The following is a 22,854-nucleotide window of genomic DNA, read 5'->3' as shown; positions in this document are numbered from 1 at the left end:
GAGAAAAGCTCTTCTGAGGTAAGTGAAAAGCCTGGAAAAAAACCAACCCTGAACAGAGTGTTCATGAAGACTTTTAGAGTGAAAACTTAGAGTGACATGTTCAGCAGTGACAGGCCTGACTCACCTTCCCTCTCCCTCCCAACTATCAAAACACAAAGCTAAAAGAAGCCTGAAGAGCTGTGACACTCAGTGATAGTGGAAGACAGTCCCACACCAGAATGCCCTTGGAAGGCTGGAATGATTTCAGAATTGCCATTGCAGAAGAAACAAAGCACAGACCAGAGTACTCTGCCATGAAGCTGGTTCTGAACACAGCACAGTCATCAGGTACCAGAAGACAAATCGTTTTCTAAGCATTTAGCTTAGAGGTGGGTGCCTCTCACTGATGATCTGTACAAAAAGGTCTTCATAGATGCCATTTCTCATCTCTACAAAAATCTAACTGAATTTCAGCTTTCACTGAGATGCAGCAAATCTCTTGTAGACCTTGCAGCACAATTTTCATTTGTGACTATGGCAAATCAATTTTTGCTTGAAGTTACATTGGCAGCCCTGAGCAACAGTTTAAAAACAAATGTTAGAAACTCAAGTTGCTTTCTGCTAAGATAAATTGTTTATAGGAGCAAATAATCCCATTTAATAAAGTTCCATTTGTTATGAATGATTCCTCTTTTAAACTCTTCCTGTTGAAGCAATGGGATTATTCTAATGCCAATAAGCAGCCTACAACATACATGTATGTGAACACCACTGGCTACATGTTCCAAACCTGTGTAACCTGGAACTGTATGGAGCTGCAGAAGTATGTATGTCTGTAATAAATACACCTAATAAATAGGGGCTGGCTAGTTAATATTTTCCAACTGTGTATTTCCAGTCTGATCATGCTCAGTGACTGAGCTTTGACACATACCTGCCTGCCTGCCACTTCAGCTTGGCTTGCTGAGGCAAGTTTCCCAGAGCATCCCCACTTAACACTTCACTCTGTCTCTGCTCCAGGTCCTGCTCTACCACCAAGTTTTTCTTTCAGTTTAAATAAGGTAGTAAAGAAACATTACTTCTAGCTTCTTTTTAATGTGGAATAAACATTTCAGTAAATTGTGCATACAAGTGGAGACATGGCCAATGTAAAATAACACTGCATTGCTTTGACACAGAATGGCTTTTCTGATCAAAGCAAGATTACTTTACAGCCATTGGACCACAGTTGTATCTGCTTCATGCCTCTGATATTGCCTGCACTGCAGAGGGACACAGCTCTCAGGCATCTTTCACATTCTGTAGCATTTCTATCAATATTGTAATGAGAGGCACAATGCTGCAACCTCATTAGATGATCTTCAGAAAACTCACACAATTACCTGGACTTGTATACCAATGAGTAACTTGGGCATCTCCTCCCATTTATGACTGCTAACTAACATTATCTCCACTCAAATGCAGACTTTGCTATCTTTCCATCTTGCTTTCTTCATTAATCCTAGGTATTAAATGCAACTAAAAAAAAAAAAAATCTCTTACTGGAGAGGACTAAAGGAAGGGATGATGATAACTCCTCAGAGCAAGGCAAACCAAGGACAGCTGTGCATACACAAAAGGAGTGTCTCAAAGGATTTAACATGGTAGTGGACATGTGGATGAGTAATACTGAAGACAGCTGTCAAATAGGTGACAATTTAGAAGCCAAATAAAGGTGAGAATTAAAAAAGGTTAATTTCAGCAAACTACTACACTTTAGGCTAAGAAACTAATCCTGTACACCTTTATTTTTCACTAAAACAATGCCTTCAATTAACATCTAAGTAGGGCAGCCACAATAACTATCCAAAATCAGTAAGGATTTACTATATATCAAAAGTACATTGTTGCCTGCTAAACAACAAAATGATTTTTAATTAAGGTCAAGAGGAAGCCAAGAGTACAGACAGTGACTTGGGAGTCACATAAGGAAACTTTTTCTGCTGATATTAGGAATTGTAGACCAAGGCATTTCAAGGGATCTTGTTTAGTGAGGCTTCACTGCCAGAGTCAGGCTTTAAGAGTCACACCTGTAATTTAAAGAGCATATCTGATATTTTCTGTGCAGAAACCCGGAACTAAGTGTCTTTTACATAAAATACATATTATGAATAAAGGTAAAAACACACATTCCCAGAGAACCATGGAATTGCTGTGTGCAAGCCACTTAACTAGAAATTAAACCCACACTGATATTCTACCATTCAAATGTCAAAATAAATTTAGACATTACTGCATTGCACTGCTGATTCTCCAGGTTCACTCATGTTATGCCAGATCCTTCTGCAGAACCTGTCTACAAACTCCAGAGCATCTAAGCAGCCCTCAAGTTTACACAACTTATTTTCATAACATATCTCTCACTACTTGCATTAGGCTGCTTAATTTCTTAAACAGACAGACTACAAAGAATAAACATTGCAGCATCTGTGACTATGTCCTTCCCCCTCTGAAAGACATGCTGGCCTCTGCAATACATGGTGAGTGTGACTCTTCATGATAAAGACTTATACAGCTGAAGAAACATTTTATTGTTGGACTACTGCTAAGAAAATGAACATGATGTTAGTTTCCTCAGCAAAAGGACAAAATGCACTGCTCATATGAACTTTGCTGGGGAAAAATAATTCAAATTTCTGTTATAAATTAGGTGAAAAATACTGCTAACAAATATGGGGCAGGGACAAAACCATTCTGTCCTCCCCTTTTTATTTCCATAACTTAAAACCAGTGAGCTTTGCATTTATGAAGAAACAACAGTGGAGGTCTGTGTTGCAAAAAAGTTTTACAGGGTGTACAAGAAAAAAAAAAAACCTGTGCTGGATCAGAATAAACATCACTCTGGAGTAGCACCCTGCTGAGACAGTTCAGTTGTCACCACTCACAGGCATAGGTGCAGGTTCAAAGGGATCTCTCTGAGTCTGTAGTAAATGCAGCCCTGACTTACCTGGGGCAGGAGCAGTTCACCCATTCCGGAGCTGTTTCTAAAGGTGAGGCTCCCTTGCCTGTGAAGGTGATTACATTGGGCAGCACCACAGGTAAGTCTTCATAAGGCACAGGGACAGTGCCACAGGTCTGGCAGTGAATGACAGGAATAGGAGTTCCCCAGTACCGCTGCCGAGAGATTAACCAGTCTCTTAATTTGTCACTTGTTAGGTCACCTCCTAAGCTTTTATTTTTGGCCAGCTGGGTAACAGCTTTGAAAGCCTCCTCCCGAGTCATGCCTGTGATCTGATTGAAAAATAGAAAAAGAAGAAAGAAAAATTTGTACTTGCTGTCACTGAAAATGCAAGGACAAAAAAAAAAAAAAATCACAAATGCAATTTCTGAAAGTTAAAGTTTGTAAGCCTCGTATTAATTTACTTACCCCTTCCTCCTAGCCAAGAGACTATGCACATTTAACCCTTCTTGCTCAAAGGAATGAATAGAATAAGGCCAAGAAAGAGTCTTGCAGACTCCTTTTACTGACAGAAATTTGTATTTACTGCTGATGTTTAATCAGCTGCTATAGCCTGAATATCACCAACACAAGGTACAGACTCAAGAAACACTAATGGTGGAAGCTGCTCTCTCTCCTCTTGTTTTCACATAGACCTTAGCCACTTCGGCCTTAACTGTTATGTAGCAGAGTACGAGTTAGCAGTGTCCACTAGCAAATGCACTTTTTCAAGCTCAGTAATAGGACAATACCATAGAATAGCCTAGGCTGGAAGGGAACTGAGAGATCATTTACTCCACCCCCCCCTACCATGGGCAGGGACACCTCTCAGCTAGATTCAGCTGCTCAAGGTCTCATCCAACATGGCCTTCAACAACCCCAGGGAGGAGGCATCCACAACCTCCCTAGGCAGCCTATTCCAGAGTCTCACCACCCTCCTACTGAAGAACTTCTTCCTCAGATCCAGTCTAACCCTGCTTTGCCTCAGCTTCAAACCATTCCCCCTTGTCCTGTCTCTAGACACCCTCATGAAAAGTCCCTCTGCAGCCTTCCTGTAGGATCCCTTCAGGCACTGGAAGGCAGCCAGAAGGTCCCCCTGGAGTCTTTTCCAGGCTGAACAACCCCAGCTCCCTTAGCCTATGCTCATAGCAGAAGTGCTCCAGGCCTTGAATCATTTTTTGTGGCACTCCCCTCCCCTGGACTCGCTCCAACATCTCTGCGTCCTTCTTATGAATATAATTTAAAGATGAGATTTGTCACTTTAGGTAGATGTGTTACATAAAAGCTTATACCACATTTCAATGAATCCATGGAACAAGGACTGGTATGTTAATATTGCCTTAAAAACCTATTGAAATGATGAAATAAGAACAAACCTTTAACAGGGGTTTAATTATTCAGTTTCCATTAAAAAACTCAGAGCAATACTGTACAAATTTTATTGCTATGAAGGAACCAACATCTTTAATCATTAAATTATTCCTAGAAATTCATTGCCATAAGCCTCGCTTGATCCTTAAAAATAAAAATTAAAACCTCAAAGAAACTCCCTTTAATTGTGCAGAGTATTTGGCACTCCTGAGAAAACAGATTTAGTTTGAATTGTAAGTTGGGAAGAATTTCATTCCTCTCTACCCACCTCTGCAGAATTAATTACTTTCTCCAAACCATCTGGCAGCGTCTCAATGACTTCAGTGAAGGAAATGCCCAGATCCTTGGCCACTGCAGCATCCTCTGCACTAGTACTGGGAATTGCTGCAAAGGCAGAACAAGTCAGTCAAGTTCTACAACTGGCTAACATGGACATCAATCAGCAGTTTGAGGATGAAGATTTTATTTCTGTGACACTCTCTTCACAATGACTTATGTTTGCTCAAAAGAGTTTAAAAAGCTAAGAACAATAAAAACGTTTTCATCTTCCTTCAGCAAGGAAATGCAAGCAGCAATAATTGCAAATGCATTTTCTTAATTTCTCTGCAATCCAAATGTTCAGCAACATCCCACCTCAGAAAAGGCTGAAAATGTGAGGCTTCTGACAAAGCCTAAAAATAAAGCTACAAAAGTTAGATAAACAATAAAACTATTCAATATAGTATTTTTAAATAATACCACTTTTAATTCTATTTACTAACATGAGAAACAAATCCCAAAGCTCTCTTGTTTCAGTGGTAAATTCAATCTCCTCCTAATTCCACAGATTATTAAAACATACCACAACACAACAGCCTCTAACATTACTAACTCTTTAATTTACTATGGCAGACATGATTTATGAACTCAGGAAAACAACTCAAATAACAACAATTTTCTGTTCCAAACACAACTCCTGAGAGCACTTCCCACTGCTGTTCCAGTCAGTTACAGCTCTTTCCCTTTGCACCCAATTATTTTGGTCAGCCACACACCTCAGTTCTACTTTTGCATCTCCCTTTCAGGGTGAGTGAAGCCATTTCTTAACTTTCTTCTCACCTGTATTCTGAAATAACACTACCAGAGTTACTATTTCCATACAGAAATATGACTTTCTGCACTTTTTTTTCCTTTCAGTGAGGATTTATTTAATATTTTGATCAATCTTGTACAATTGTTGTCATCTTTAAAAGGCATAGAAATTTACCCCAACAAGCCACTGCCAACATTAAGATTGTGAAAACTACAGACAAAACCTCTCAAAATATTACTGAGCAAATCAGAATTACTCACATGCAAACTACTTCACTCAAAACTGGTTTAACATCGTCTTTGTTCAGGCAATGAAATGCCTGCTCTACATGAACTCTGTCAATATCTGGAAGTCTGGAAGCAGATTAACTAAAGCAAAGCAAGCAGAATTGCCCTGTGACAAAGAACTCCTTAGTTAGCAGAATAGAGAATGGCTATTTTATCTTTCCAGCAGATGGATGCTCTTGCCATTTCAAGGCCCTGCTATAGAATAATGTCTGTATCTTCCTTTGGCAGAGCCCTGCAGCCTGCAACAGGTGGCTTCACAATATGCTCTGCAAAGGGGGAAAAAAAAAAAAAACAGCCCCACTTTTTGGTCTTCCTCCTTTTGAAAAGATGATTCTATCAATTCACAACTCCTAACAGCTGGCATCCAGCACTTGCTTGGAAGAGCTGGGCTGTTTCCAGCAGACAGAAGGCCAAGGTATGTGCCAGAGAGCAAGCTGGAAGCTTTTCATGAAAAATAAGACTAGATCTCAATTATTTGGCTTCTCTTACACGAGGAAAGGTTCTGGTTCTCAAAATCAGAGTAATGTCTTAAGTGTAAGATGTAGGCATGTTCTGAAGGAGCTGGATTATTTCCATCAGCCTTGTGAGGGTTATTTGAGACATTTTTTCATGGTAAGCTGGTTCTCTTCTGTCCAGTTGTTACACAGGAACAGTCAATACAACCAGTGGTGTAGAAAGGAAAGTAGCAGCTCCAGGGCAAGAAAGAAGAATCACCCAGGGAGGCAACAAAAGGGAGTTAAAGGGGTACAGAACACATGGCAAGGGAAAAGAAGAGAGAACTAACTCACATTAGGATTTTACATCTATTTTACATTATTATTTTACATTTATTGTACACTTACTGTCTGAAACATTATCTATGAAGATTTGCATAAGTCATGTAAACATAAGACACAAAAAAGCTAAAAGTCTGTGTTGCTAGCAAATTCAAACATCAGTACAGTTCTGTGTTGATTAGGGATGGTGAGAGCAAGCCAAGCAGACATGCACTGTAGGTAATCAATCCTCTTAAGATCTGCAGATCCTCAAATGTAGCTCATTAAATGTACTAATTTTATAACACTGCCATTAAAATTGTTCATCCTGTAAATCTCTTTCCCCACACAGGTTCTGTGTAGCTACTTCTCCCATCCTTATTCACTAGGAAGTACAGTTATGAAGAACAGAGCTCAGAAGAGGTCCCCTTTGTTCAGAGATTGGCCACAACAGTACCTCCTGCTCCACCACAGTGACTGAACACTAAACTACTCCACTTAGCCATTAAAAGTCACCTACCTATTTTAGTATCAAGGTAATTCTCAAAACTCGTATTTGCTGAGATGACTACAGGAATCTCCTGCTCTGTAAGCAAATTCACAGCTGTCACAGACGTGAGTGAGTCTGAAAAACAAAGGTAATGACCCTAGGAGGTTAAATATGACAGAAGATATGCTAATGATGCTGACTGTTACAGCTCAGTTTATCCCAAACATGCAGGAAATGGAAATTCTAGTTTTGTTTTAAACAAGAAAGAAAATTAAAAACCTAATCACATGTCTAAAGAGCTCAGACAGATCCAAATCTTCAGTAGGTCAGAAATAAAGGAACAGTGTCTTAGAGAATAAGGCTACTATACCTCATCACTCTTCTTAACACAAATGCTGCCTTTATCTATTTATGACTACAATTTGCTTTTCATATTTCAGCTGAGATGTCCTTATTCTAGAGAAAATTCCTCATACTCACTGCAGTTTTCCTCCCCTGCTTAAAAACAGTACAAAAAGCATCATTTCATTCTTTAAAAGCAACGGACCAAAAAGCCTGGTGAACAGGAAGCTGAGTGGGTAGGGCAGTCTGCCTTTAAAAATAACTTCTCTCTTCCATCTAGCAATTCACACTGATTTTATATTGGAATCCAAACTAATAACTGCAGTTTAGGAAGCCACTACTCTTATGCTCATTTGCTCACATTGTTATGATGAGAGCCATATAGAGATGACATGACACTGATCAAGTGAAAGAATGCTTCCAGAGTGTTCTAGTGGGATCATGAACACCAAAGGGTGCAGCCTTCATCTCTGATGCCTCATGCTCTAAAAACTAGGAGATTTACCTGATTCTGAATGAACAAACATTCCTCTCAACAGGAACAGCTCCTGCTCAGCTTGACATACACTCTCTGCAGATCATTCTCTAAAATTGTTCCTTTTCTACAATAAAATGCAATATGAGAAAAATACTACCTTTCCCAGGGATCAAATCCTTCTGGAAGACTTCTTTGAGATCGCTGTTCCCATGCAGCAGTCTGTGAGTCTGTGAGATATATATATGGGAAGCTCCATAAATGGCTTCAGGCGTATAGGTGTAAGCTGCAAGCTTTTCTCCTACTACTTCACCATTAACCTGAAAAAGAGCAGAAGAAATGCCTTTGGAAGTGCAGTGAGTTTAGATTTCCCTTCCTTTTCATGCAGCAAATCCACACACCCACCCTATAGAAATATACAGCTCTGAATATCAAAGCCAGATGCATTCCCATTATAGCAAGTCTACAGAATCAAACCTTGAAATTTACTTTTAGACAAAATTTTATTTTAAGACCTTGAAAAAGTTGCTTTACAGTCTTGCCTTGGTCCATCCAAATCTATCTATAAAAAAAGCAATTCCAAAATGACACAGAATATTGCACTACATCTATAGACACATACTACACCGAGATAGATTCCACCCCTCATGAAGTAACCTGGAATCCTTCTATTCACTTAAATGCATGCCCAGTTTCCAAGAATCAGCAATGAGAAAGTCTTAAACTCTCTTCAGATTTCAGACAGCTTTTCAGCCACCAAGCCTTCCTCCACACTTGTCTGACAAAGCAGCTTATGTACAGGAACCCCAAATGGCACAACATATAAAATATGAGTATGGAAAACTGTTTAAGAATTACTACCCAGCAGTATCAACAGGCTTCATATTTTAGGTCAATTAACTGTGGAGTGTGTGGGGGTCTTAGAGATTTTTCTACAGCAGGGCTCAATACACATTTGCAGAAATAACTGATGTAAACAAATACAAAACTGCCCCTTCTAGCAGGGTGCAATTCAGAGGTATTAAGAAAGTTACAGAGAGTCTTAATCCGAAATTCCCCAAAACTCAGCATTTTACAATGTCATATTTAAAATGTTAGAACAGAACAAATAAGAACAACAAAGCTTTGAAGCACAGGGCTAGAATTCCATCAGGGGCTCTGAGAATCTCCTCTGCCATGATTATATTAAAGAAGCCTTTTGGATCTTCAGAAACAAGGGGAAATCTGAGGTCCTTCTGTAGACAACTACAATTTCCTTAAGGTTTCTTCTTTCCTTCCTCTCCCTTCTTTCTATCTAGACTTTTCTGCAGGTCCACCACTACCTAACCATGTGGGTTTCATTATTTTAGTTACTGTACTTCGTAAATTAAATAGCGGACAATGTAAATAAAATGGGTTGCTAGAGGTCAGCCTGGATCTGACAAGGTACTGCTGTTCAGAACAGCAAAAGCCCAGCTAGATGCCAGCTGCTCTGCTGTCAGCACTGCTCCCCTAATGTCCTGGCTTTTGGGAAGGGCTCTTAGCTGGCATGCATGTTACTACAAACACACAGCGCCCATTTCCACCTGATGTTGCCTTTAAACACACAAACCCTTTCCTAAGGAGGACAGCAGGAAATATCTTCTCAGCCCACAGGTAGTGTTCTTCAGGAATCCTGTGCTGGTCTGAACATGAACACAATAATCTCTCTTAGTAGGTTTCAAGCTTTTTTAGATCAGAAAATTCATTGCCATCAAGCATTTCAGGGGTTATGGTTAGCCAGCCAAGACCACAGCACTGACATTTCTGACTTACCTTCAGCAAGAAGTCGAGGTAGCAGCCAGTGCAGTCACCTATCCAATTTGCTTGCATTTCCTTTATACCATACCACTCGGGGAGATCAGACAAAGCATCAGACATAGCCTGGTGCAACAGAAGAAAGAATTGGCACCTTGAGCTTTTGCAAGCATACAAAACCCACAGGTTTAATAACTAACAGAAAAATAAGGTGCTGGAAAAAACATAGGAGTTTTTATACTGCTACCTCCTTAAATTCGTATCTCTGAGATCAGAACAGAACTAGCACAGTGCAAGCCAAAGCTATGTTATCCCCACCAGAGACCCTGTTGTTACTAACAGAGGCCCTTCCTTTTGTGTGGACTAAACCTTAAACACAGAACAAAATCCTTAGATGAAAACAAATACAGAAAATATTCCCAAAAGATGTAACTTGTGAGAAGTCCAAGTGAGCTGATGAGCTGAAGACAACTACAGAGCTATATAAGAGAAGTGCTTGCTGGTATGAAGTAGAAGTGTTGGATTCTGCAAGGGACAAAAAGCAGCATTACAATGCAGTTAGAGAGGCAGGAGATGATTAAATAAATTCCATTTTCAAATTTCTGATGATAACTTAATAGTGAGAAACTTGGAAATATTAGGAAGCAGACTCCTTCTACTTCCATTTTTCAGGGCTCAGGAAGAGGCAAGAAAATTTCAAATGCAGCATCTAATTACAGGAGGCATTGCTCTCATCTTAATTAAACTCAAGTCAAGGTAAAGCATAAATAAATCCTGGCAGTCCTCCAGATCTAATGATAAATAGCCTGAGGAAAAAGCTAAGAAATCAAAGCTGTTTTCAGGGATGAGAATGACTTCAAGGCTCTTCTACCTTTAGGGAAGTTTACCCTAAGTCACAGTGCTGGAGACGTTAAAGGTTCAGGCTAGACTACAGTTTCACAGGACTGATTTCCTCTTTCAGAACACATAAGGAATTCTAGCACAGGTAGAAGATGAAAGTTAATCAGCTCAGACAGTGAGAGTCACAAAACCCAAGATGAGTTGGCTGAAAATTCATCACAGACTACAATGACCAAGCCTGAAACCAGAAGTAAAACATTTGAAAGCGGAAAACTCAGCTCCCATATCCAGTTGTAGCCTACTGAAGATTCATGGAGAAACACAACTTCAGTTTAGCAATCTTCAGACAAGAAAAATCCAGAAAATCGAAGAACAGAAGCACTTTATAATTCCCCCAGAGCATCTCAACTCCAAAAGTCTCCTTGCTCGTAGTTCAAAGAGGAAAGATTCTGCTGAGCACCTAAAATTTCAATCTTTGGCTTCAGGAACAAAAATTTTTAGCATCATCAATACCTGCCATTAATTTCATATTTGGAGTATCTCAGTTCCCCCCATGACAGTAAATGAGAAAAGTGAAAACTCAAACGTTTACTCTTTTTATGAAGTTTGACAAATTTGCAACGTAACAAGACTTCAGCAAAAGGCCTCATTTGAAAATCATTCATTAGCAAAATAAAACTGTCTTCCACTAAATTAAAATACACTTCACAAGCAGAACAGTCAAAGAAATAGTCAAGATCTGTTTGGATTAGAATGAAATTCTTCACTTTATTTCATCAAGCCCCCAAAGAGTAATGAAATAGAAGCTAAAGATTACATGGAATCACTTCATGAAACTTAACATATTAAAGTACAGGAAATTAAAGATGCCCACTGTTGTATTTTGCACTCTGTTGCACAGTTCCAACTGTGATCATGCAGCACAGCTCCTGCTCATATTTCATCTCTTCTTTTGCTCTGTTTTCTTTTACCTTCAGTAGTTGCTGCCTGCACTATCATAGGTCACTCCTGACTTATTTCCCATGTGTGAAGGATACTGAAAAACTTACATTAAAAAGGAGCCATAACACAGATGCTGTATATACTTCAAACTCATACTTCAGAAATGTCTGAACTGCCAGCAGCTTTCCCCTTTCTTTACCCTGTAATTTATGGTCAAACACCTCTGGTTTGATTTGGTAGAATTGAGGCAAAGAAGCAAAAAGTAAAACATTCTTCCCCAGATTTGCTTTCCAGAGCTGCTCTTGTTACAGCAATTACCCAAGAGAAAAGCTTCCCTTTCCAATACAATGAAGTGTATTTCCAATACAATGAACTTCTGAAGTGTATCTTTGGGAGAAGTTCTTCCCCATGAGAGTGGTGAGACCCTGGAATGGGTTGTCCAGGGAGGTGGTTGAGGTCCCCCCATACCTGGAGGTGTTTAAGGCCAGTCTGGATGAGGCTCTGGCCAGCCTGATCTAGTGTGAGGTGTCCCTGCCCATGGCAGGGGGGTTGGAACTGGATGATCCTTGTGGTCCCTTCCAACCCTGACTATGATTCTAAGTATTTGATTCCATAAACATAAAAGCTCTTTAAAACATTTGTTACCATTTTTAGTAGCACTGAAGATTCATGGATTTGATTAATCTTAAACCAACAGCAACTTGAATTTGTATTGCTGTAGCATCAAATGAGATGCTAAGTTTAAACTAAGGTGAAAATATCAGCTTGGTCTGGCAAACCACAAGCAATTTTCTGTCCTGCCAAGCTGACAAAACTAGGGTCATTATTTATCAACAAATGTTAAGTAAGCTGTGGAGACTTTGCTCTTGGGCCCTTGTTCAGAAAAATCTCTCAACCTGGCTCAGGAGGAAAAGTTTCAAGGTGAGGTTTACTGGGCCTGTGTGATGGAACTGTTGGAAGAAGACAACGGAGCTAGACCCCAAGTGTGAGCAGTGAAAAAACTGACACAGAAAAACTAAAGAGCCAGCATTTCTGTTCTCCTCAGCAGTGAGGTGTTACCTCATGCCAGGACATCCAAAACGTCAAGCAAAACACAATTACATGAAATAATTCCAAAGCTATTCAGAGCAAAGGGGCTGTCAGATGCCCTGCTGGATAGTTCCTTATTGTTTGCCCTTCACAAAGCACTGTGCTAAACACTACAGTGCCTGTACTCCAGCAAATAGCAGAAGGATTTCTCTCCAAATGTCTCAACAAAAAAATAACTGAGTAGTGATCTGCACGGCAACTGTAAATTGGAGTGGCAGAATCTTGTAGTCCCTGTCACTTCCCTCAGGATTTCAATGAAACTTACACTACCTTAGTGATCTGCAAGAGAGGGAGACAGAATTAAAACTAAACCTGAAGTTTCAAAGTTGCTTCTGTTTTATTTTGTTTAAAAAAAAGATATAATTTCCTAGTTATTTGAGTGATTTTTCAAAAGCAAAATGTTTTGAAATAGTGTATAAAACTAACTTAGGAAGAACAGGTACTACGCAAAGACTAACGTTATGGACTCTGATTTGAGGAGTCAGTTTACTGTGCATTAAAAAAGCCATAATAGCAATTTCCAGGTACCCACAGAAATTGCTAACATTTACAGATAGATTTTTCCAATGCATCTGCCTACAGATTCTGTTGGGTAACCATAGCAACTAAATATTTTAGCTTAAACATCTTAAATGCACAGACAACAAATTGAATAATAATGCCATCAATTATGTTTTTATCAAAGAAACCTGTCCAAAGAAAAATCACAATTATCATGCTCCATAAAAACCCATACCAGCTGCTAGACCATTTCCTGTGCACTTCACAGGTTAAAAAATGGGTCATGGTTACTTCATCACTTTACATAACCAAAATGCTTTCTGCAAAGCCTTCAAAGCACAGACAATATTTTTGTCCTTTGAAAAAGAAAAATCATTGGCAATGGTAAATTGTTGTGTGAGCCAGCACTGCCTTGTTTGTACTTTGTGTGTCAAGAGAAGGACTGTGAGCCAGAGCACTAACAACTAAGAAATCAAAGCTACTCCATGGAAGATGATTCCTCTGGAAACAACAAATCTAAAGCATGGTGTGTGTAGGAAAGAAACACTGACTCCTTTCCCTCCTAGAGGGAGGCAAGTAAGCAGTGATTTGGTGCAAGCATGGATACAGCCCAGAAACTTTATTGCTAAAGACAAGAGACCAAAGATGTGAGGGTAAAGGTGGAAACTCCAGTGAAGCTCCAGCCTCTGAGGGAAACAGCAAGTTGAGGGCAGAGCCTGAAATGCCAGAAAAGCGATCATGAAATCTGGTGACAGGAGCACCAAGAAAAAGCTCAGGATGCTGTGATCATTTTGTGCCTTTAGCTCCAGCAAAACACTGCCTCCTTACTGTCAGAACAGGCAGCACAATCAGAACACAAGCATCTCTAAATGAGGAACCAAAGCAGCATGTCTACTGGCTTTCTCTTTACTGTGAATGGATCTAGAGTGAGACCTGGATTTCCCCTCCATGGATAATGGTGGAAATTAGGTCCCTTAAATTTGACGCTCAGGAAAAGGGTCAGAGATTAATTTTCTTGGGAGTAACTTTCCTCTTGGATGGAATGAAAACTTCACCCAGCTGCAAAAGGAAGTCAGTATTTAAATCTCAGAGAGCACAAAGACAAGAATTTTGTGGAATTTTGGGTATGGAAGCTGTGCTGTCTCACCACAATCAAAATCTGAGCTCACAGCAAAAAAAAGATGTTTAAATAACTTGAAAATATAGTTTACATTACAAATAATCAAACAGACCAGAGTAGGAAGTAAAGGAAAATACAAGGTCCAGAAGAAACGTCAATAAAAGGCAGTTAATCATAAAGAACTTTGGATCAGGCACAGGTAGAAATGAATGCTAGGTGACAGGCTCTACTCCACTGCTTACACCATGCCCATAGGTCCAACAGCTTGACTAGGAGAACAGGTTTCTAGGTCAAAAGCCTGCACAACTGTATACTCCAAATAAAAAACTAAAATAAAAAAGCACTTGATGGAAAATATGTGATGAAAACATGGAAAAGAAGAATTCGTACATTCACCTCTAATTTGATTTCTTCAAATCTTAATCTCATGCCACTTAGAATCCTAAATGATGTGAAGATTTCAGGGCTAATAATTTTTCTATATACCCAGAAGAATTGATCATGAACATTATTATGTAATTATATAGTACAAAACCATGCAAATACAAAATATTCATCAGCTTGATGAATATTTCTGGATTAAAAGTCACCTCTTTTCTGTTTCCAAACCCTGCATTCTCATACCTTTGCATAAGCAGTAGTTTTGATAAACCACTGCTTGAGGTATTTCTGTTCCACTTTTGCTCCTGAACGCCAGGAGCAACCATTGTCATCCACCTGCTCGTTAGCTAGAACAGTCTGATCCACTGGATCCCAGTTAACCAAGGCCTAAAAAGAGAGTTACAGGAAGAAAAAAAATTGTCAGCAGCTATTTCAAAGCCATATGCTTTTCAGATCCCAAAGGAACTACCCAGAAACACTCTTTGGTCCTCTGAGTTTTCTACATTGTTACACCACCCATCTGAATCTGCAAGGTAGTCTCAGCTGGAGATGAGCATTCATCTTCTCACGGCCCCCACAAATGCAGTTGGCAACATTTGCCCTGATTGCTCACACTAGTGGGGCAGGCTGACACTTGGTTATGAAACAGGTAAGGGTTCCAGGTGACTGTGACTGCAAACTACAGCTTCAGGTGCTTAAAAGCTACCAACCACTAACTCAAAAGCATTGAGTCAGATTGAGGGGGTGAGTAACTGAGGATCTTCAACTTCAGAGGACAGAATTACCAAGAAGTATTACAGTGGTCAACTATATTTCAAGTGAAAGACTTGATATTTTCTGCACATGACTTCTGTCAGTGGTCTGAATTACTTTTGGAATCATCTTTCCTTAGCAATACAAATACATCAAAGAAAACTTAAAGCAAAAGCAATGCTGCTGTTCCACTCAACAAACCTTGTTTTTTGTGCGCTAACTGAAATACCACTCATAACATATTGGAGAGGGAGCAAAAAGCAAATTCACCCCCTCTCCAGAACTGAACAGTTTAGCTGATTACTTATCATAAAGGACTCAGACCAGAAAAGGACCCTAAAAGTCATCCCAGAAGTGGTATTAAATGCTAGACTTTAACATGAAAAACAGCATCTAGTATTTCTGAGATCACAAACAGGATGCAGGAACTGGATGTCTGGGCATATAAACCCATCAATCCTGTCAGTTCTGAGACAGGATCACAGGAATGCTAGTTAAATAACCTCACTGCTGAAGAACCTCCCAATGATCACATTATCTCATGATCCATGAAAAGGAAGTCAGTATGTAGAAAATTCCATCTTAAAGCTGTGAAATAAACTAAGAGTAGCTATATTCTAATCCTGCACTTCGATCACTGACAATGAATATTTGTGATTTGACTTGCTACAATGCCCATTCATGTTAGTTACACATAAAATTTAGTTACATGTTGCATTCTATATTAAAAAAATAATTCTTTTTTTGAAGTGATTTAAAACCAGTAGAGCAAAATCCACTTAATGAACGTGAGTGGCAGATCCAGAAATGTGCCTTGACTTGACCTGGTGCACCTGCAAAGGACTGAAGGCTAGAGATGATACGTTGATACCTACCTCTTTTTGATACACTATCCCAGCTTCAAACAGCTTAAGAAAGAGGTACTGTGTCCATTTGTAGTACTCTGGTAAGCAAGTAGTTATTTCCTGCAGAAATGAAAGAAAATATTGAGGAGCCAAGGCTGCAGATCTGGGGGGCAGATGGGACAGAGTATGGGGTAAGACTCAACTTCAAACTGAAAGACTTGCAAAGGAGATCTCACAATCAAAGGACAAATAAGCAAACATTTCCAAAGGCAAGGCAGCTCGAGTTAGGAGAACACTCTGGGTGCAAGGACAATAAAAATAGTCATAAAAGAACTCCCAAAGGAGGGGGACTGTTAAGATGGGAATCGAGAGAGTTAAAACCAGTTAAAGAACATCAGGAGCAGGAATGGGAGTTAAAAGACCAGCAAGTAACAACAGGCAGCTTTTAAAGAACTCTAAAACATTTTCCAAATTTTTAGTGAACTCTTAAAAATCAAAACCCAGTCTGCTTCTCAACTGCTTACAAAGGTCCAGATTTTAAATGTTTGCTCTTAAAAACCCCAAACGGTACTTCAGATAAGCATGTTCTTATGGAAAGAGGACTAAAGGCTTAGATGATTTAGGGCCTCCCAATTTCCTCTACACACACCTTTCACAGGTGCAATGGAGACAGAAATGCTTGCACTCCCCTATTTTAGAGTTTGGTCAAAGTGAAAACTAGTAGCTCAGTATTGAAGCTGTCATTACATCATAAATATGTAACAAGAAACAGGTGACATTTCCTTCCTCATCAGTCTCCTGTTTAATTTACACTTGTTTACAGAAGAAACATTCCTCCAGACTTGCAGTCTGATTGCATTTGTACTTAGTGAAGATGACTCCTAGGCCCAACTTCAAATCAACGGAACATCTCCTGATTTTGGAGTCACGAGGCTAACAATGAAAAAAAGCCACTGGTAAAATGTATTTTAGTTTGCAAACAGTTATCAACTACCTGAAACCACTCCAAATGGAAAACACCTTTCCTAAACAGGCTTTCCTACCCTCTCAGCTTCCCACCACATGTGACTTCAGCAAGATCTTCTGCAACTCCAATGCCACCTGAAACACTCTAGCAGTAAAACTTTATTTTTCTTCTACAACTTTACATTCCAGTGCTGAAACACTGCTTTGAACTCTAGATCCCAGTGCTGAAACTGTTTGAACAATTAATGTGACCTTTCAATGGAGGTGCTTCAAAAGTGTGCGTAAGAGGCTTTGAAGATCAGAAAGAGATATTTAATGGCAAGTTTTCAGTACAGCATGGGAAGACTCAGTCACGAAAAGCAGCTGCTTGATTAAATCCCTGCACTTTGCACTCAGAAGAACACCACTTGATAAAAGTCTGATTTCCATCTCTCCAACTACGTATTATCCATTTAATCCTATTTTTTCCCCGCCTCCCTGCTTCTCCACACAGTGACATCTGTTCTTCTGCTAGTATGATACCACTGCAGGCAACCAAGTTTCACTGCTGGAGTACCAGACACACAAAAGAAGGGAGACAATTCTTTTTTGGCAGAATGCAAGATAATGCAAGCAATAGACAAATGGGGAAGGCAAAGAAGAGAGTTTGTCAAATAAAAATGGCCAAATGGACCAAGATTTGTCCTTCTGGTCCTTACTGGCAGATGTCTGTTAATTGAAACACAGAGAGATGCCATTTCTCAGTCCAAACTGACTAACAAGGTGGAACACAAGCTGCACAGGCTTGAGCAGCAAGACACAAGCTGGCTCCTGGGAAAGGAATCCCAGATATCTGCTCTCTCACAAGCTGTAAATCAACATTTTTTTTTTAGGAGGAAATGCAGCAGATTGTATGACTGAAACATACTGCTGGGTGGTCACTGAGCTGAGCACTCAGACTTATCACTTAACTTTGTCACCATGGAGGTCTGAAGTAACATTTAAGTTAATGAAGAAAGAGAAATGACATCACTTCCAAGGCAAAGGAGCTGCTAATGACAAGCCAGGAACCTCTTGGCAATCCCCAGATGGGCTTGGGTTTTTTTCCTATCACTTTGCACATTGAGACACACAGTGAAAAATGACAGTCATTGAAGTAAGTCATGTCTGCTGAAATGTTTCCGTCAGGCTGCTCTCATGCTTAAATGAAGGTGAGTAGTAGTATTTCTAGTTATACTTTCTGAACACAACAAAGATTTGCAGTGCATTAACAAAACTAACTTGACTCAGAAATACAGAGAGGAGTTTGCAAACTAGCACAATGGAGCTCTGCCATAAACCTGGGGTTGGTTCTTGAGAAGGTGGTTACACCCTCAAGCTGCTTTCATGGCTATTTCTTTTTAAATAAAAGTAATAGCTCCAGGCTGCTAAAAAGTGTTTATTTGTTGTAATAACACAACTGAACTAGAGAGAAGTCATTTCCTGGTTTATTACTGATCATCTTTTTAGCACTGTCTTATGCTAGCCTGACAGACGTGTTGTACTTGACACTTAGTAAAAAGCGATTAAAGTCTGAACAGATTTTTTTTCCAGATCTCTTTGGGAAGATTAAACACTCTTTACTGTTTGCTTATTTTGATAGTAAGTGCATGTAAAACCTTTTCTGGAAGTACAATTATTTGATTTTCAGAGGTTTAGAGCTAGCCCAAGGTATATTTCTAACCTCGTTGGAGTATTTGTATTTCAAAGGCCCTCTGTGTCAGGCTTTATCAGCTACAAATACAAATGTCATGCAGTGCCTGTGTTTTACAGCATCAATATCTTTCCTGCAAAAAGCAGCCTGGTATCAATGGTTTCCTTTTTTAGTTAATTACAAGTAGGGTGACTGATTATCAGTGCTATGTGGACAGAAAGAAAATTTAAGAGGTAATGCTGTATCTACTGTGGCAGTTTTATGCATGCACAGGCAATGCACAAGAAAGCCAACTTCAGAACTAGATAGAAAAATGTCTGCTCAAAGAAAATCTCCCGAAGATCTTATCTTTTTTAATGTACAGAGCAGAAGGGAACATCACTCATGCAGAAAAACCTCATGTCACTTGGAAAGGATGAAGTGAAAAAGCTGAGAAGATGCTGGCAGAATGAGCTGCCTTCTAGAAGACAGTTACAGACTGGTTGCACAGCAGAGAAGTGATGGCTTACTGGGAATACACACTCAGACTGACAAGCACTCCTGGGTAAAGGAAAGCAAAAATCATTCACACTCTTCACCCCTTGTGCTTACGAGAGGGATCCTTGAAAATTATACTGCCCAATTCTCCTGAAAATCATGTGTAAGAGAAGTGGCAGGCACTTAGTCTGGGATGATAGTCTGGAGAAATCTGATGGCCAGCAATGCCCAAATTATTGTTATCTTAAAACCAAAACATACCCACAATGTTGTTTTTATTTTCCAGGTGTTTTTAATGTATCTCAGAGACCTTTCTTTCATCCTCAAACTGCAGCTTTTTAACCCTGGATCTGACAAATGTAAATGTTCAGAATAGAAACATTCTATTTTTTTTAAACTCTGCCCAGAATCACACCACATTCCAAGTGATTTAAAAGTAGAACATTCATTACTGAAGGCACTTAAAATAACTTTTTTTACAGGGAAAAAACATCATATCACTATTAGTATTCAAAACTACTCTAAAGCAAAGTACCTACAGAGCTATTTTATGCATTTAATTACATTTTTAGTTTGCTTACATTTTCTATTTAGGAGATTAATTTCCAAGTGTGTTTGTAATCTGGCTTTCTGAATGCATCTAATTAGCTTTTAATAACACCTTATTTGGGGTGCCTTACTGGTTGAGTAATTTCTCTGACTGCTACAACATAAAAATACTTCTACATTTTGATTTGCAAGACAGAGAGAACAATGAAAACCCCAGATGGATAAAAGGCCATTTATAGTATCTCAGGTGCACTGTGATTTTTTCCTACTAATTGTACCATGCAATAAAACTACAGCTAGTCTTAGTGTTCTTGAACAGGACTTTCTTGAATACCAGACATGATTTTTATAAGCAGTCAGCTTCTTCAGCCTGGATACACATTCTGCTATAACTGCTACAAATGGTTCTTCCATGGCTAGCTCAAGTATCTGTGCATTTGGAGATCATGTAATACAGACATATCTCAGGCCTCATGCATTCTTTGCAATGAGCAAACAGATCTGTTTCTAATGGTTACCATTCAGGTCACTTTTAGACCAGTTAATAAGGCAAAATAAAACCTAACTTATAAGGACTGAAAACTCCCAAAATTAATTGTCTTGAGGGCCACTTTTCAGCTTTTAAAATCTTACCTTTCAAACCCACAAACTATGTGCCTCAAGAGCATTCTGAAATACTCCAGTTGCACAACTATTCACATGGACTTAAGATGCAGAGTGTCAGAGCCCTTTCCACAGGTATTCAGAGACTTCTGAACCTTCTAGTAGACAAGTGAAAGCAAGCCTCAAGGAACAGGCACAGAGATGACAAATTACTTCCCTGTGAACTCACACTTCATGCCATGGTTGTCAGCACTGCCAGTTCTCCACCTCTCCTTCAGAACAGAAGGGTTAAACAAGAGTGCAGATACAGAGGGGAGTGTCTCAATTTGCTTGAAAAGCAACCTTCAGCATCAGCTCTTTTGTGTTCCACGACACAGCCCACTGGCATGATTTCACTGCTTGGAGCATTGCTGCACTACACAGACAGAAAATCTCTGAGATGCTAACACTTTTAAAGATAAGAAAATAATTGCAAATCATATGTACAGGAACCTTGCACAAAGAAACTTTTCATTTCAGAGCAGCTTTTTGGCCACCAAGAAAAGGAAAATCTTACAACAACGGCTCATGGTGAAAAATATTGCCTTATGTATGAGCTGACAAAATATGTTTCTTTAGATCTGAGACACACAAATAAACAACCTCACCTTCAAGATTAAAGAAAACATATGGCAGCTCTCAGATTGCCAGAAAACTACTCCTTTACTTTTCTGATCTATAACACTGCTATAAAAATGCAAGATTAGCATCCCCAACACTCCATTCAAAATCATATTAAAGTGATAAGCAACAGTTATTGCTGAGAAGGTAAAGGTCTTGGCTGATTTTGATTCACTGGTAAATGCAATAACCTTACAATTCAAAAAGTAATTTAGTTTTTATCTTGAAAATATCATTAGCTTATGTTTGGCTGCGTTTGGTGAGCTTTTTAAGGTAAACAGCTGATTCTCAAGCATTCTGCCATTTTACTCTGCTCTGGTGAGCTGCTCTGGCACCTGCAGTGCCACGTTCAGCTCTGGAGCCTTCCACACAGGAAGAACGTGGACCTGATGGAGAGCATCCAGAGGAGGCCATGAAAATGATCAGGAGGCTGGAGCACCTCTGCTACAAGGACAGGCTGAGGGAGTTGGGGTTGTTCAGCCTGGAGAAGACTCCAGGCAGACCTAATAGCAGCCTGCCAGTACCTGAAGGGGGCTACAAGCAGGCTGCAGAGGGACAGGACAAGGGGCAATGGCTTGAAATGAGAGAACAGCAGATTTAGATCAGATGTTAGGAACAAGTTCTGCACCATGAGGGTGCAGCACTGAAACAGGTTGCCCACAGAGGTGGTTGAGGCCCCATTCCTGGAGATACTCAAGGCTCTGAGCAACCTGATCTAGTGGAGGTTGTCCCTGCTGACTGCAAGGGGTTGGACTAGGTGACCTCTGGAGGTCTCTTCCAACCCAAACCATTCTATGAGTCTATGATTCCATGGTATGAACACCTATGAAAATATAGGCTTATGCTTCAGTGTAGCAGAACATAGCCAAAGCACCATTGCAAGCTACAAGCTTTAAATACATCAGTATACTCCAAAAACAAATGCACTGAAGAAAGCACTCCTCAAAACCTTAACCAGAAGACAGGTTGTTTCAGAAATATCTATACTTAGACTATTGTCTAATTTCTAACACAGCAAACTGCTACTTCAAAAGAGATGAAAAATCAGTGAGAAAAATCCAAATGCAAATCTGGAATCACTTTAAAGAAAAGAAAGATTCTCCTAACCCCTGAGATTATCAGATAATATCAGCATGTCAAAAACGAGAGAAATCTGAAAGCAGGTCTCTTTTACAATTTAACAACTTCAACTGGTCTCTTTCAAAGACTACTCTATTGTGATAAATAAAATTATGACATTCCATATTTTTCAGTATTCCATCACACGATAAAATAAAACAGCATCCCTTAAAAAAAAACTTACCCTTTCCCATGTAAAAGACAGCCCTAGTGCATCAAACTGTTCCCTCATGTGTTGAATATTACTGCAAAATTAAAAAATGAGAAAAATCATTAACTTTAAATATTTCTATCATGTGATTGGATTTAAAATCAGGTGGTTATAAAAGCTCTGAGAAATCAAAAGCACCAATTAATTCTCAACACTGTTATCTCACCAACACTCAAACTCATCTGAAATAATAATTGTACAAGGCCCTCAAGTATTCTGCTTCAACTTCAATGGCTGTGTACACACCACAACAATTTTTCTTCTCTTGATTTGAGCATAACTGCAAAGCAAATACAGCATTGCACATTGAGGGAAACACTCCTGAAGCACCACTTCTTGTAATTTTTATTAACTTAACTGCAGGAGAGCCAAAGCACCCTCTGAAATCTTGATGATGCAGTAGGATGCACTTTCACCATTGGCTGAATCCTGCTCTATTCTGGCAATGTTGTCAGGGCTGAATTTTTCCATTCAACTAGAGCCATGCCCTACAAAGAGTTCTCAAAAAAAATCCCTACCAGTTTCCTTGCTTCCCTGTGATCAGCAGGCTGATCAAACCAATACTGTGGCTGCAAAACCCACTGAGCCCACACAAAGGAACA

At 39.5% G+C, this 22,854-nt stretch overlaps 1 protein-coding gene across 1 annotated transcript in view; it reads right to left on the bottom strand.

Moving 5' to 3' along the window:
• Positions 1–22,854, bottom strand: part of LARS2 (leucyl-tRNA synthetase 2, mitochondrial) — a 58,718-nt gene that overhangs the window by 22,687 nt on the left and 13,177 nt on the right. The window contains exons 5-12 of the mRNA XM_054384886.1: positions 22,226–22,286; positions 16,026–16,115; positions 14,641–14,784; positions 9,543–9,650; positions 7,909–8,068; positions 6,962–7,066; positions 4,596–4,711; positions 2,966–3,249 (exon numbers count right to left, since the gene is read on the bottom strand). Coding sequence (XP_054240861.1) covers positions 2,966–3,249; positions 4,596–4,711; positions 6,962–7,066; positions 7,909–8,068; positions 9,543–9,650; positions 14,641–14,784; positions 16,026–16,115; positions 22,226–22,286 — 1,068 coding nt within the window. The remainder of the gene's footprint in view (positions 1–2,965; positions 3,250–4,595; positions 4,712–6,961; positions 7,067–7,908; positions 8,069–9,542; positions 9,651–14,640; positions 14,785–16,025; positions 16,116–22,225; positions 22,287–22,854) is intronic.

This window comes from Indicator indicator, chromosome 11 (assembly GCF_027791375.1).
Source record: "Indicator indicator isolate 239-I01 chromosome 11, UM_Iind_1.1, whole genome shotgun sequence".
Taxonomy (NCBI): Eukaryota; Metazoa; Chordata; class Aves; order Piciformes; family Indicatoridae; genus Indicator; species Indicator indicator.
The sequence above is the reverse complement of the archived record's forward strand: the minus strand, read 5'-3'. Positions and strand labels throughout refer to the sequence as shown.